The sequence below is a fragment of the Magnolia sinica genome, chromosome 15, assembly GCF_029962835.1.
Source record: "Magnolia sinica isolate HGM2019 chromosome 15, MsV1, whole genome shotgun sequence".
Lineage (NCBI taxonomy): Eukaryota > Viridiplantae > Streptophyta > Magnoliopsida > Magnoliales > Magnoliaceae > Magnolia > Magnolia sinica.
The window spans coordinates 5,258,188-5,275,014 of record NC_080587.1 but is presented as its reverse complement, the minus strand read 5'-3'; the positions used below and the strand labels follow the sequence as shown (position 1 = coordinate 5,275,014).

General features: G+C 39.8%; 1 protein-coding gene and 1 long non-coding RNA gene across 2 annotated transcripts; one reads left to right on the top strand and one right to left on the bottom strand.

Annotated features, from left to right (window-relative positions):
- Nucleotides 1–11,953: 11,953 nt before the first annotated feature.
- Nucleotides 11,954–13,322, bottom strand: LOC131227940 (uncharacterized). The gene is made up of 3 exons (XR_009162636.1): nt 13,184–13,322; nt 12,904–13,079; nt 11,954–12,198 (listed from the first exon to the last, which is right to left on the bottom strand). It is a non-coding gene; the product is annotated as an uncharacterized LOC131227940 (long non-coding RNA).
- A 542-nt stretch (nt 13,323–13,864) lies between these two features.
- LOC131227934 (vacuolar protein sorting-associated protein 60.2-like) lies at nt 13,865–16,571 on the top strand. Its single transcript, XM_058223763.1, has 4 exons — nt 13,865–13,990; nt 14,688–14,799; nt 14,955–15,112; nt 16,500–16,571. Exons 2-4 carry the CDS (start codon nt 14,691–14,693, stop codon nt 16,551–16,553), a joined length of 321 nt encoding a protein of 106 aa, XP_058079746.1. The 5' UTR covers nt 13,865–13,990; nt 14,688–14,690; the 3' UTR covers nt 16,554–16,571.
- The last annotated feature ends 256 nt before the right edge of the window (nt 16,572–16,827 follow it).

The window sequence follows — 16,827 nt, the reverse complement described above, 5'->3', positions numbered from 1 at the left end:
TAGTTGAAATGCTAAAAGAATTTTACTTCATCAAAGATCAGACTAATTGTTAATATTTCATGCCAACATCATGAACAAGTTCAGAGATAGCCCACCAAGATGTCATATGATGCCCTAGATTGAAAATTTCTTAAAGTTCTACAATTTTAGCTTATAAAGACTTGCAGATGAAGTTGACCTAGTGCAGAATAATTTCTAATGAAAATGACACGAGCTACGAGTTCATATCCAATTTGAATAAAAGAATTTCCATATAAGATTAGCTCTTAAGTAGGAGAGCTATGTCTGATGGTTCAGACACCTGTTTCCCAGTCCCGCACTAATATCAAAATATCAAACGGCTAAGACTTTTCATTGAATCTAGTGTGTGTGTATATAACGGTTCAATTCTAATAGATGGAATTTGTTGCACATTACCACGGACTCTTAGAGCTACTTCGGTTACCTTCAAATTTCTGTTCTAATAGGCTAATGATGGAATTGATTCCTAAACATTGAAGAGGAGCGACCGAAATCCACTCCTCAGTCAGATTCTAAAATATATTTTTAAAAAATAAGGTTTCTTTTTATTTTTTATTTTCCTGTATTTACACATGTTTTTCTTGTTCTCGATTTTCTCCATAAAAAATGAGAGATTGGATTCACGAAAATTAAAGAGGAATGGTTGGAATTCAGTCCCCAGCCATGTTTTTATAAAAAAATTAAAAAATATATATTTTTATAATTTCTTCTTGTTTTCACAATATTTATGCACATTTTTCCGTTCTCAAAATTTTCCCCAAAATAAGGATTTTGATTCAAAAAATTGGAAAAGTGGTCGAAATCTACTACCAAACCAAATCCCCCGAAAATTTTCAAAATCAATAAATTTTCTCTCCATATATATATATATAGGCATGATCACATGCGCACATGCGCACCTTTGCATACGTGATGAGTTCTCAAAAAGTTTGAATTTTTGACTTACATAACACATGATGAGTTCTCAAAAAGTTCACACGAGTTCCATGCGAATTGGTGCCCAGATGAGCATAGGTGTGTGTATATATATATATATATATAGAGAGATGCTCAGCTACGCACCGTCGGATAAGACAGACGGTTTGGATGAAGGTGCTCTTGACGTGCGAATCTTACTATCAATCGCCAGATAAGGCATATGGTTTGGATGAAGGTGCTCTTACCGCGAGTTATAAAAATGAGTTTCGTTCTCAGACACGCCTCTCCGCCTTATTCTCTGACTCCACGAAGGATGTGGCGGAATGAAGGTCTTCCGCTGAAAACCTAAGTGGGACCCACCATTCTATTTTTTGAAAAATCCAATCCATTCATCCATTTTGGGAGATCATTTTAAGATGTGAGGCCAAAAATAAGCACGATACAATTTTCAAGTGGGCCGAAAACGTAAGAAATGAACAAACAGTTGGAATATTCATGGAGCCACAGGAGCTTTGAATCACGCTAACCTGCTCAAGTAGGGCCCACCAGATCTTAATGATCCGAATGATTGATTGGGTGGGCGCACCATAGACACCATAGACTCCGTGGAATGCGAAAGATCTCCCACGTGGGAAGATCCCAACCTTCCCATTGTTGAACAACCAATAGACGGTCAAGAAAAAATACAGCAGAAGTTCCGAAATAGGGCCAACGCTCATATGGGCTAGGATCTTCCTATACATGAAACTTCCGGGCCATTATCCATTGACGATGGTGGTAACGTAGTCAACGGTCTGGATCATCTCATTAGCCAAAAGATGGACAACGAGTCGTAAAAAGATGAACACATGGACGGCGTAGATATACAGCATACTCTCAAGGTGGGCCCCACACGGTCAAGTTAACACCTTTGTTACGCACTAAGGTGTTACCCAGGTAATACCAAATCGGGTCCCGGTCCACACAAATACTAACTCACACTCAAATGGACGGTGAGATCTATGATCAGCAAGAGTTTTTCTATGTGGTGGGCCAGAATGACGGATCTTCTTCTTTGCATGATGCACCGTCTACGTGTATTGTATACCTCACCAATCAAATGCGCGTTAGCATCGCTGTCCAACGCGCGTACGATTCGCGTTCATCACGTATCCTTCCACCATTTGATGAAGCGCGCAAAACACCCAAGGTCTATCTTATGGAGCATCTGTTTATACCAAATCCACTCCGTCTATCATGTGATAAACGTTATTTAAACCGTACATTAATAATATAATCCCATTTAAAAGCTCATATGTGCCACATATATGGTAATGATGTAAATTTATTTTCAAAAATGCTAAGTCCATTCGGTGTGGGCCGCCTGAGTCTTTTTTCAGGCTAATTTTATATTTTGTCTTAATCCTTGTGAATTACATATGACTGATTAATTTGATTTAGGATAACCGCTATGATGGGCTCATGGGCAAGCCTATGGTCAGCATACCATCCCCATTGCTCCATGTGGTGTGGGCCATGTAATTTTTAGATCATTTTAGTTTTTATCCTCAAATCCTAACATAGATTTGGGAACCTGATGGACGGAGTGGATTTTACATATACATCATGGTGGGACCCATGACTTAAGTGTTTTAAGCCGTGTTAAACATTGTTGCGAAAGCGGATGGGGACGCGTATTACCATACTGACTTGCTACGCACGCGGATATGACGCGGACTGCATGCTGACACAGCAACGACTCGCTTCTTGACAATGTTCTATGGCCCACCATGATGTATTTGGTTTATCCACGCTGATCATCCATTTTGCCATCTTACTTTAGGGCACGGGCTAAAAAATGAGGCCGATCCAAATGTCAGGTGGACCACACCATAGGAAATAATGGTGATTGAATAACTACCGTTAAAAACCTTTTTGGTACAAAAGTTTCAGATCAAGAGTTTTGAACAGTAGGAGGAATCATAATATCACCTTAATCTAACACTTTTGTGGCTTATAAGAAGTTTTTCATGGTCGATCAATACTGTTTCCGTGGTGGGGTTGTAACGCCTCAGAAAAAATTCGTACAAAACCCGAGTACCACCTCAGTCAGAAATCACTAAGGATCAAATTATGTAAAAATTAGATGAAAATTAATTAAGTACTAAATTGAATTAATTAGTAGATTAGTTTGGACTGTTTTCTATACGAACTGCAAGGCCCAAATTCAGTAGAATTGCTAACTCTACATTACCTAAAAATTTAGAAGAAATCTCAAAATCCAGTTGCTCTCGGGAGCGCATTGAAACTCCATATCGGACCTGTACCGTGTGTCGAAAGTCTGATGACTGCGAAACTATAAGGTTATGACCACCTTACTGGGCTTGACAACCATTGCAGGAATCAAATCCAAATAATATCCAGAAATGCACAACTTGAGCCTGGAGCAAAGTGTGTGAGAAATACGAATATCTTTAAAAAATAAACTCAAACTTAAGTGAATTGGGTCGTTCGCTTGCAGACCAAATTTAAGGTTTCAGACCATCAGATTCTGACCCAACTATACCCTTGGATCAGAGAAATTTCCCTGCACCCATTGGTCTATTTGCGGCCCTGATCGAGTGACGATGGCCGTAGAACTGAAGCTGGTCCTCCACGGTCGATCCATAAATCCGATCAGACCAAAATCTTAACCTGACATAGATCAATTGTCAATGAACTTTCTCCGGACCGTATGCAGGTAATGGACCTCCAGATGATCTCCGTTGGCCCGAAACAGACGCCTTTTAGCTATATCCTAAGTATATCATAACCTTGGGGCCATTTAGACCAGTTTTGGGCCTATATAAGACCCTTAACCCACCCCTTTCTCATTTCATACGAATTTTCTAAAACCCTAGGAGAGAGGAGAGAAAAGAAGAGGAAAGAGTGAGGAGAAGAGAGAGAGAGAGAGAGAGAGAGAGAGAGAGAGAGAGAGTTGCTGGGATTCATTCCTACCACTCCACGGGCCGAATCATCTCTCCTGTGTCGCTACACCGTCAAATTCGTTTTTAGGTGAGAAATCTTAATCCTAATCTGTTTTAGGAATCTGAATAGACGAAACAGTGAAATAGCTAACCTATTTCATGATTTAGGTAGCTGTTGTGCCGTAGACAAAGATGTAGTGTACGAACTGAGTTCGTAATCTGCGTATCGGCGAAATATGCGGACTATAAACGTTTAGGTTATGATTTTCAAGGCTTTCAATGTCAGTTAATAATTTATGACTAACTTGATTGTTGTCACATGTACCTAGATGCGATGTTTTTCGAATATTACACATATATATGAACTATGTTGAATATGATGCATTTCATGTGTTTGTTGAAATGTTCAAATGAATATGGAATTATGATTTGTGCTTGTCATGATTATTGACTGAGAAAACATGATTGTTGTATGTGTGACAACTCCTTTGTGAATGGATTTGCTATAATATATGTTATAACTAATTTATTACATGTATGTTGATATGTGTAGTCTAAGTGTTTGATAAAATGTCTGAATGAGAAGTTGCCTGTTGAAATATACTTAATAAGGGCGTTGAAATAAGATTTTCAATTGCCATATCTATAGTTACAATTTCCTTCATGTAACCTATCTCGCTACTACGAGATTTATCGATGAAATGCCTATGTATGATAACATGTACACTATGTGTTTGTTAAAATGCTCAAATGAGATTTATAATTGAATTGGTTGTCACATGTTGTTTTGACTATCACACATGAATGCCTATTATGTTTGAATATGATTGGGACCAATACGTAGTCCAGGCAATCGGTAACGGTTTACGATCAGTGGCCGAACTAGTTTCACCACAACGGATAAGTTCGATGAATCCGAGTCATACGGTGATTATCTATAGTGGTTAGGCCACGAGGAGTGCGTATGCGCTACATGTTGATTAATTCAACGTGCACTCGTACCAGTCAAACTTGTCAAGTAACTCGATTGGCCTAATGTATGTTCACCATGTATGGATGTTACTGCTGGAATCTAAGGTACCATTTGCTAGTGAAAAACCCGTTTAACCTTAGTACCACGATCCGCTAAAACTCATAAGCCGGGCATGGTGGTATGGGACACTGTGGTCGAGCTGTCGGCCTATGCTGGGGTGACGAGCCTCCCCATAGTGTCCATTGAGGAACTCGAACTTGTGAGCCGAATACGGTGGTATGAGACACTATATTCGAGCCGTTGGCCTGCGCTAAGGTGAAGAGCCTTTCCGTAGTGACCCCGAGTATAAACTAGGCCTACGCTGAGGTGACGAGCCTCTCCATAGCGACCTGAACTTGCCTATCCACTGCTTTTCAATTGGGAGTGATGTTGCCCTATAACTTGCCTATCGTATGGGATTAACTAGGATTGATAACCCTAGATGGATCATTGTTTGGGTAGATGATATAAAGGGAGGTACCTTAGCTTCTTGAATCTGCTGTATGAATAAGCCAAATTAAATATTCGCTAACACAACCATGCACCGCATTGCATGTGCTTTGGCAAGGAAGCGCACGTGTCCGGAGTGGTGCGTGCGCAATCGTGAGATGATGTCGCTGAGGGAGTGCAGGAGAGGGCATGCATCATTATTGCATACCATTCTTACATTAATAAGAGTACTTAGGATTGATTGCTGTATTGCCTTATCATTACTGCTTAACTGAATTGATAACATGTTAACCTTTGCCTTATAGCTCCACTGAGTTGATCGCTCACTCCCACTTTGGGACGGTGTTTTAAAACACCAACCAAACTCTGTTTTAGTTGCAGATGATGGCGACGCTTGCGAAGCAGAGTCTGACTTCTACAACGATGAGGAGGAGCTCTCCTATATGCAACTATCAGGCGGTCTCTGTAGACCATGTACTGATCGTCGGGATTTTAGGGTTACGAATTAGTTGGACATTACATTTTGTCATTTTGTATATTTTGGAACAAACTTGTATATATTCAGCCTGATGACATGATCATACTCTGGGGTTTATAACCGCTTATATACTTTACATATCTATCACATTCTTCCGCTTGCTTAATTTAATCGTCTTTGGAATATGATATGCTGAATTAGTGTAATCCCATTCATGTTTAATGTGCTAATACGGACAACATTTAATTATCATTATTTATGTTGCATAAGTGATGCGTTCAAACTCGGGACTTGAACTTTTACTCGACCCTCGATTTTTGGGGCGTTACAGGGGTCCACCTAAGATTTAGATATACTTTATTTTTTTTTGAACCATGAAGTGAAATGAGCCGTCAAAACTAATGAATGATGTGGATGTAATCTACATTTGTCATGGTGGCCCCACAAGGATCCATGGTGGAGATCTTAGCTCCACAATTGGTCTAATCAAAATCGGCCCACTTGAGTATTGTATCCTGCTCATTTTTTGACTCAAGTCCTAAAATGAGCTCACAAAACGGATGGACGGATTGGATTTCTCAAAAACATTATGGTTGGTCCCACTTAGGTTTCCAAAAAACTTCGTGTGAAAGGCTTCCGCAAATAAGGTGGAGAGACTTGTCGGAGAAGGAAACTTACTCTTTTAAACTCGTGCTAAGAATGTCTTCATCTAGAACATTTGCCTTATTCGACGGTTGATAATAAGGTTAGTACATAATGACGTGCGAACCGGGGTGTAGCTGAGTGTTTCCTATATATATAGATATATATATATATATATATATATATATATATATATATATATATATATATATAGTGGAACGCTCACCTGCGAACCAGTTCGCACGGATTACATACGAACTTTTTTGAGAACTCATCATATCTAATGAGTCTCGAAAATCTAAACGGTCCACATGAAGCAGAATCTCTTGAAACCCCTTGGTACCAATTTTTACTTTGAACTAAAACTTTGGTGGGCCATGAAAAATGCAAACAGTTTCTTCCCTTGATTTGAATTTCTCTTTGTTATGGTCCACCGGAATCTTAGATCAGGGTGAAAATTCACCCCCTAAGGTTTCATGGGATTCCGCATCTTATGGACCGTTCGGATTCGACACACGTACTATGCGCTCAAGCTGACGAGTCCATCCCATGAGGTCGCGTTGTGTGGGCCCCACCGTGATGCGTTTCGAACATCTACCCCATCAGTCAGATGCACCATTCCATCGTGGGCCTAGGTCTCAAAAATCAAGTCAATCCGTGACTTGTATGGGCCACACCACATACAGAAGTGGGGAGGGGCCGTGCACCATTAAAACATCCATAATCATTTTTTGGGCCCACTGAGAGGTGGTTTGCAAATTCAGCCCATCCATTATGTGTGTCCCACTTGGACGAGGGTTCAGGCCAAGTCTCAACAGCATTCAAAACTCAGGTGGGCCCCACCAAGTGCTTTTATATGTTTTAACGGTGTCTTCACATGATTTTGGATGGTATGGCCCACCAGAGTTCCGTATACGGCTGATTTTTGGGATATCCCATAATTTAGAGGGTACCCATCAAATGCACGATGTTGATGGTCGACACGCATCATGGTGGAGCCCACACAGCTCGACCTCACGTATGCTTATTGTGGGGTCGAGCGCATAGTACCTAAACCCTATATATATATATATATATATATATATATATATATATAGAGAGAGAGAGAGAGAGAGAGAGAGAGAGAGAGAGAGAGAGAGAGAGAGAGAGAGAGAGAGAGAGAGAGAGAGAGAGAGTCATGCTCACCTAAGCATCTTTGCACACGTGTCATAGGTGTCTAATCTAAACGGTCCATGTGATGCAGAATCCCACAAAACCTTAATGGATAAATTTTCACCATGATCTAAAATTCGGGTGAGCCATAGAAAAGAGAAATGCAAATCAAGAGAGGAAGATGTTTTCATTTTTCATAGCCCACCAAAGTTTTGGATCAAAGTAAAAATTAGGCTTGGGGTTTAATGAGGTGTTGTTTCATGTAGATGATTCAAATTTTGGAATTAGATAACTAACGTAGGATGAGTTCTCAAAAAAGTTTATATTTTTATGATTTCTTCTTATTTTCACAATATTTATGCACATTTTTCCATTCTCAAAATTTTCCCCAAAACAAGGATTTTGATTCAAAATATTAGAAAAGTGGTCGAAATCTACTACCAAACCAAATCCCCTAAAAAATTTCAAAATAAATCAATTTTCTATATATTTATAGGCATGCACACATGCGCACCTTTGCACACGTGTCATGGCCGTCTAATCCGAACGGTCCATGCGATGCGGGATCCCATGAAACCTCGTGGGACCAATTTTCACCCTGATCTAAAACCCTGGTGGGCCATTATCCATTGACGATGGTGGTCACGTAGTCAACGGTCTGGATCATCTCAAGGTGGGCCCCACACGGTCAGGTTAACACCTTTGTTACCCACTAAGGTGTTACCCGGGTAATACCAAATCGGGTCCCGGTCCACACAAATACTAACTCACACTCAAATGGACGGTGAGATCTATGATCAGCAAGAGTTTTTCTATGTGGTGGGCCAGAATGACGGATCTTCTACTTTACATGATGCACCGTCTACGTGTATTGTACGCCTCACCAATCAAATGGGCGTCAGCATCGCTGTCCAAAGCGCGTACGATTCGCGTTCATCACGTATCCTTCCATCATTTGATGAAGCACGCAAAACACCCGAGCTCTATCTTGTGGACCGTACTGTCTATATAAAATCCACTCCGTCCATCATGTGATAAACGTTATTTAAACCGTACATTAATAATATAATCCCATTTAAAAACTCATATCTGCCACATATATGGTAATGATGTAAATTTATTTTCAGAAATGCTAAGTTCACTCGGTGTGGGTCGCCTGAGTTTTTTTCAGGCTAATTTTTATATTTTGTCTTAATCCTTGTGAATTACATATGACTGATTAATTTGATTTTAGGATAACTGCTATGATGGGCTAACGGGCAAGCCTATGGTCCGCATACCATCCCCATTGATCCATGTGGTGTGGGGCATGTACTTTTTAGATCATGATAATTTTTGTCCTCAAATCCTAACATATATTTGAGAAACTGATGGACAGAGTGGATTTTAGATATACATCATGGTGGGACCCATGAATTAAGTGTTTTAAGCCGTGTCAAACATTGTTGCGAAAGCGGATTGGGCCGCGTAATACCATACTGGCTTGCTACCCACGCGGATATGACGCGGACTGCATGCTGACACTGCCAGCAGCGACTCGCTTCTTGACAATGTTCTATGCCCACCATGATGTATGTGATTTATGCACGCTGATCATCCATTTTGGCATCTACTTTAGGGCACGAGCTCAAGAATGAGGCGGATCCAAATCTCAGGTGGACCACACCATAGGAAACAGTGGTGATTGAATAACCACCGTTAAAAACCTTTTGGTACAAAAGTTTCAGATCAAGAGTTTTTAACGGCAGGCGGAATCATAATATCAGCTTAATCTAACACTTTTGTGGCTTATAAGAAGTTTTTAATGGTCCATCAATACTGTTGGTAGGGTCCACCTAAGATTTAGATCTACTTTTTTTTTTTTGAATCATAAAGTGAAATGAACCGCCAAAACTGATGAACGATGTGGATGTAAGCTAAATTTGTTATGGTGGCCCCACAAGGATCCACGGTGGAGATCCTAGCTACCGCAATTGGTCCAATCAAAATCGGCCTACTTGAGTATTGTATCCTGCTCATTTTATATGAGCTCACAAAACGGATGGACGGATTGGATTTTTCGAAAATATTATGGTGGGTCCCACTTAGATTCCTAATTCATTCCATTTTCTCCCGACATCCGTAGCCTAATTTCCATATTAACTAATGTTAATAAATGCTCTCGTGCAGAAAGAAGCTGCATGAGGTAACCTTCCAAAAAGAGTACCAAGCCTGGGTGGTCCTCAATGTGGTGTTAAAGTGAAATCCACCCCAACCATCAGGTGAGTCACCCTCTGTTTGACCCAGGGCCAAAAAATCTGCCCATATTTATTTAAGATGGGACGCACTTATTGGAAATTTTTTATTGGAAAATCTGACCCTCTGCACTGTTCCCTAAATGTGACCCACTTGAATCACATGTGAGCTTCATTTTTTAGCCTTTAAGCCAATCTTTTGGTTTCTCATCTAATGGGTGTAATAGATTTTGCATATACTTTATAGTGGGCTATGTAAAACTCGAGGGTGGATGTCTCTCTCCCAACTATTTTCCTTCGTGTGCCTCAAATTAATAACATATTATCCTGATTTTTTGGCTACTATCTTACCATAGGATTACACATCTAATGGTTGGATTGGTTACACATATAATGGTCGGATTTGATCTCAGATACACATCAACATGTGGCCTTGTACAATATCACTGATGACGTCCCTCCCGCACCGGTTCCCAGAAAATAGACTAGTTCCCAAGAAAGACCGATACCTTCCGGGACTTAATTGTGTAGCTGACCACACGGAGTGCGCATCTATAGATGGCAAAGATCTATGTGCTTCACTGATGCATTTGTTTTATCCACACCATCCATCCATTTTCTAATATTACTTGAAGGCATGACCCTAAAATTGAAGCTGATCCAAAGCTCAAGTGAACCCCACCAAAAGAAACAGTGGGAACAATGATGCTCGGCGTTGACACTTTCCTAAGGCCCATCATGATGTTTATTTGCCATCTAACCTATTCATAAAGTCAAACAGACCTGGATGAAGAAGGAAAAGTACAAATATCAGCTTGATCCAAAACTTTGTGAAACCCAAGAAGTATTTGAAGGTGGGCCTTCAATCTCCACCTTTTCTTGTGGTGTGGTCCACTTGAGTATTGAATATGTCTCATTTTTTGGATCATACCCTAAAATGATTTGAAAATATGTATGGACGGCGTGGATAAAACGTATAAATCATGGTAAGATTGATTTTAAATCCCTTGATCTAACATTGGGAGATCCACTTGATGGTAGAGGTGGATTTCAAATTAAGACCATAGCAGGTCCACTTAAATGACCAACCTTTGTGACTTATCGAGTGGTGCCACAGCGCGCGGACAACCACCCTCCTATTTTTACAGGCCCATCATGATGTGTAAGTAAGATTCACTCCAATCATTAGATGTATAATTCCATTATGGGCCTGGAGCCAAAAAATAATGCTAACCTTTGATTCAATTCAGCCACAGCAACGAAAACATTGGGAGAGACGTCCACCCTTGATTTTTACCAAGCTCAACATGACAAGTATGTGAAATCCACTCCACTATTAAGATGACACACTAAAAATCTATGCCTAATGTCCAAAAATCAGGGGTATACGTGCATGATTCATGTGGGCCAAACCAATGAAAATAGTTTAGAGGGTGAATTTTACTGGTACACTGTTTTCAATCATGTGGTGCACATGAACCATAGATGAGGCTGATTTTTTTAATCGACGGTTCTAATATAGGGTGACTCACCTGATGGTTGGGTTGGATTTCACGTTAACTCTATAGTGGGGCCACCACCTCTGGCTACTTTTCCTCTTAGAGTAACTATCCTGTCTAGGTATTAAATAGCATTAAGTAGTCCTTGAATTAATCAACTAGTTGGACCAAAATGCACTGTCCAACTACTTGTGTGTGACCATCTCCCTCTTATATATATATATATATATATATATATATATATATATATGGAAATGGTACTATGAGGGCCCACCATGATTTTTGTCAGAAATCCACCCCATCAGTCAAATTCACCATTCCATGGTGGGTCATGGGCTTAAAAATCAAGTCAATTCATGACTTGGTTGGGCCACGCCACATACAAAACTTGAGAGGTGTTACCCTCCCATTAAAATATTCATAATTATTTATTAGGCTCACCAAGATATAGTTCAAAAATCCATCCCATCCATTGTGTGTGTCCCACCTGGATGAGGGGTCAAACGAAGTTTCAGCATCATCCAAAACTCAGGTGTGCCCCACCAAGTGATTTTATACATTTTAAGCATGTCTTCGCATAGTTTTAGATTGTATGGCCCACCTGAGTTCCGTATACAGCTGATTTTTTGGATATCCCATAAATTAAAGAGGACCCATCAAATTCATGTTGTTGATTTTCGACACACATCCCGATTGGGCCCACGCTTTCCCTTCTAAGAGCCCAAAGCGATTGCATTATAGTCTCTGTCACAAACATCTCCAATGGGTTCTAATAGCCAAGAATTCTGCTCCCTTTGAGGATCCCCTCTCCCACTAACTGCTTCCATCCTTGAGCATGCCTCTAATCCTAAAAGGCCAAGGGTTAAAAAAAGAACTTCTGCCGGTATTAAAAAATCATGATATAACAATTTAAAAAATCATACCGATAACCAATCACCTGGAGCAAGGTACCACAATTAATGTTGTTGTGTCCTGCCAATGCACCACCATGTTAGCCACATTGTTGAAATCAATGGACAAATGATGATCCAACTCAACATACAGGTGTGGCCCACGTAATGATTTGATCAGCCTGATTTTTGAGAAGGAGCCTATAGTTTTTTATAGTACTGATTTCCTACATATGTGTCATGTTTGCAGGAAATATGTTAAGGAACGATAAGTTGTGGTACCATTGCCTGTAGGTGATCAATTCTCAATCATCTGTTGCGCAATGTTGATCAATAGGATGTGATGATCAAAACCTTACTAGAGATTGTGACAAGCATAAGAACATGTCTAAGAAACATATCATAAAAAAAATTCGAATTCAAAATGGAAAAAATATGTAGTGCATGTTTGGGTTTGTTGCAATGAACATGTATTTTTTTCATTTCAACTTTCTGCTTTACAAATGGGCCCTACACACTATAACGGATGGCTATAACACACAAAACTGCATCAGTTTGAGATTCCTGGTCGCCCCCTTAAATGAATTTCTCTGTATGTGTGGTAATTTTTTTATTTTTTTAAAAGATGGAGTGGGCCTTTAAAAAATAAACAAAAAAATTACATGGAGTGGCCTGCTTTTTGGCTGAGGCACAGGTAGTGGGACTTGCTGGTTGGACGGGTTGGATCTGAGACGCATTTTCCATTCTGGCACATGTAGCCTGCTTGCAGCATGTGTATTTTAAGAACAGCCATCGTCCTAGTTGTTCACTTGTGGATGAGTCATACCTGCTTAGTGGGCTGCAAATGGATATTGACAAAAAGATGAGCTAAGAATGACCAGCAACCCAAATTTAATGTTTCAAACTTGCAAAATGATCAAATGGTTAGGATCATTCAATCACCATGACTTTTGGGCCAATGGTCCCAATGATGATGCACATTTGCTGTGAATAGTGGGGCCGAACACTTCATGGAACTTCCGTGAAGTACTCTATCAATGTCGTTTATCCTTGAATTTTAGAAAGACACATGAAGAAGGGAGCAAGAAAGATGTCTAGTTGCAGTTCTAAGATGTTAGAAGCATTTAGGGGTTATAGAAATGAGATTACAAAAAGGTAAAAAAAAAAAGTGACTAATTGGTAATGTTCTCCGAAGAAAAAAAGTATCAGCTTGGATTGAAGAAAGGGCATTCTGTACCAGTCCATGAGAACTATATTGGAAAATCTTGGGAACCAGGAAGTATAAGCGCACTGCTTCTGCAAGCTTCATGTTCCTGCCATATCTGTTGCAAGTCATACAACAGCTACTGCAGTCCTGAATACCATCATGTTTCTCTATACATGCTCATTAGCTGAAATGTTATATTGTCTTTCTTATAACAATCATGCGCCTTTTGGTCAGGTACGAGGGACAGCGTGATATGCTCTATAACCAGACATTTAACCTAGATCACGTTGCATTTGCATCTGAGGGAATTAAAACTGACGAAAATTCAGATTGTGAAAATGCTGCTAGATTCCTTCCAACCATCCTTGATTCCTGAGAGATTTAGGCGTACTACTCTCAGTGAAATGCCCATATCTTAATAAGATTTTCACTGGGTCTCTGTACTGAACTAACTGCTGTTTTTGCTTTTTAGATGTTATCTTTGAAATCTGCTAATAAGGAGTTGAAAGGAATGATGAAAACTGTGAAGATTCAGGACAGATGTATGATTCCTCCTTACTCTGTTCTCAGGACATGCGTGTTTGTATTTGTGTGAATGACATTCTTGGACATGGCTAATTTTAAAGATCTATTTGCTAATTGCACAAATAATTACACTATACTATTAAAAAGTAATATTATATTGTAAATCTTACAATATACTATTAAAATGTGGTAATTTATTTTATTATTTAAAATATTTGTACAGCCTTTGTCAGTATGACGCACGTTTAAAAGGACTGTCTCGGGCACCTTGTATTCGTTGGACATGGATCACGCATCAGTGTACAAGTTATGTAGCTCTTATGCTGCTTGTGGCTCAAGGTCATTTCAGGAGCAGACAATAATTTGTGATTTTGGAATTTCTACTCATAGAAGTATTTCACAAACAAACAAAAAAAAAAAAAAAAAAAAGGTTTACTTGGGCTCTTTTTTGTTGTATTGGAAAGAAAGAGCCCTTTCGTATCACATGAGCATTGTTTCATGATTTTTGGAAACTCTACTGGGTGGAAATCCCAAGAATCATGAATTCTTTTTCTCCTGACCTGAGCCAAATGCAACTTAGATTCTCTTTGGTGGTTAAGATCCTAAACTGATCTAGTCCTTTTTCTTTTTGGTCTAACCTTCAGAAAACTGGGTATATGGCATCGGAATCATGACATTCTAAAAACACTCACTTTGATGGATTTGATGATGTAGAACATGCAAGATGAGATGATGGATCTGATGGATGTGAGCAACGAAATCCAAGAATCTCTTGGAAGAAGCTACGGTGTATCCGATGATATTGATGAGGATGAACTTTTGGGTGGTAATATGAGATTTGGGATATTACTCTATTCAGTTGGCTTGTATTGTGTGGAAATTTCTTTTTCATTACTGGTGTTTGTGACCAAATCCTAAGAATTCTGCAATGTTAATTTTTCTTTATTTTGTTTCCAGTTCTCTTGTTTTAACATCACAAAGAGCTTGATGCTTTGGAAGTGGACATGGGAACGGAGACAGAATCTGAGGGCGTGTCGGCATATCTTCAACCTGACAAGGAACCAGATTTGGATGCTGAACTCGATTTGCCTTGGGCGCCATCAGGGCATGCAGCAGGGCCCAACAGACAGAATGCCCAGGTAAATTCATCATCAGTAATTTTATCTACATCATTGTCTTCATAAATTGAAGGAGATTTTGCTGATGGCTACCTCTAGTTGTCTAGTTGTATGTAATCAAATTTGGGAAGAGGCAATATATGAACCTTGAGCAGAGGATATGCACAGTATGGTTCTCCGATCCAGATAATCTGTTTGTGGGTCCCATCGTGAATGGATCATACCTTAAAAATCTCCTCAACAGGACAACATCAACTCCTAACCTTTTAACCCGTGGCCTGTCAGTAGGTGATGATGAAGAGAAAAAAAAAACTGCAAATGGCCACATCCAACTGAAAAGAGCCCCAGAAATATTGGTTGCTAGGATCATCTAACCTATGAGTTTTTTGGGCATGCTTCCCTCATCCTCATCGTGGGGTCAAATTTGCCAATGGGCTAGATTACTGAACTGTAGGCCCCACTTATTCACTGAAACCTGAGATTTCTGTGCAATGAGGTTTGCTAATTCATGTGTAACAGCAATTCATCTACATGCCACCCACATGTGCCCGCCTGGCACACATGTGAGAAATCCAAGCCAAAGTGATCCCATGGCCAGAGTGTTGTATTAGGCTGCTCCACTCATAATGAGGACCACAATGTTTTAAACGATGGGTGGATTAGAAAAATTGGGCCAAGATTATTCAGCTGTCCTTTTGTTTCGTAGACTATGACATGCCTCTTATCAGTAGACCAGACTGATTTTCGAAACAGGGCATCTACATGGTTGGACCCACTAGACGTCAGGGATCTCGCCCATGGGTGATGTTGGCACGTGTATTGACCTGTAGATGGGCTGCCTTATTTTTTTTTCTCCCCCAATATGAAAACCTGACAGTAAAATGGTCTGGGTCACCTTAAAACCCTGTCAGCTATTTGATAATGTTTTAAATAAATAAATATAAGTAACTACATCTCTGTCAAAGCTCAAAACCACAACTTTCTTGGAAATCAATTGCTCTTAACCACTAGGCTAAGAGCAGATTGGACGTTAATTCTCTCTGCCTTTAATGATTTTGAATGAAGTAGATTTTCATGCCAAAACCAGCCCAGCGCAGGCGCAGCCAGTTGACGTAACCGCCCACAAAAATAGGGTCGAGGTGCTGTCCTGCTTTCAAAACAATTATTAGTCTGGGCAAGTTTTTTCAAGTTGAATCGAGTTGATTAAGCAACTGAGCCTTGACCAAATTGAGTCTCTCATACACTCACGTTCTCATGTTCTTGACCAAAGCTGATAATGTTGAGGCTTCTTCTTCTTCTTCCATTTTTTCATTCTCAAGTTCATAGGGTTGAGGCTTCTTTTTTTTTTTATTTTATAATAGAGTTATTGGGATAGTTTTTTTTATTGAAATTTTCTGTGCTGTTACAGGCAGAAGATGAACTAGGTTTGCCAGCTGTTCCTCGAGCATCGATACGTGGTTAGAGAATGGATCAAAGTATCTGTTGGGGATTTGTACTGCGGAATCACACAGATCTAGATCTAGGATAGCAATCCAATGACACCAAGCACACACAAGAGAACACAGATTTAATGTGGAAAACCCTTGCGGGAAAAAATCACGGCACAAAGCGACAGATCTCCACTATGAAAATAGAAATTACAAAGAGAGAGGACTTACCCGATTCGAACAACCTCGAATCTCACCCTTGCTACACCCTTTAGAAACCCTAAAATCCTTTTAGGAACCCTTGGAACT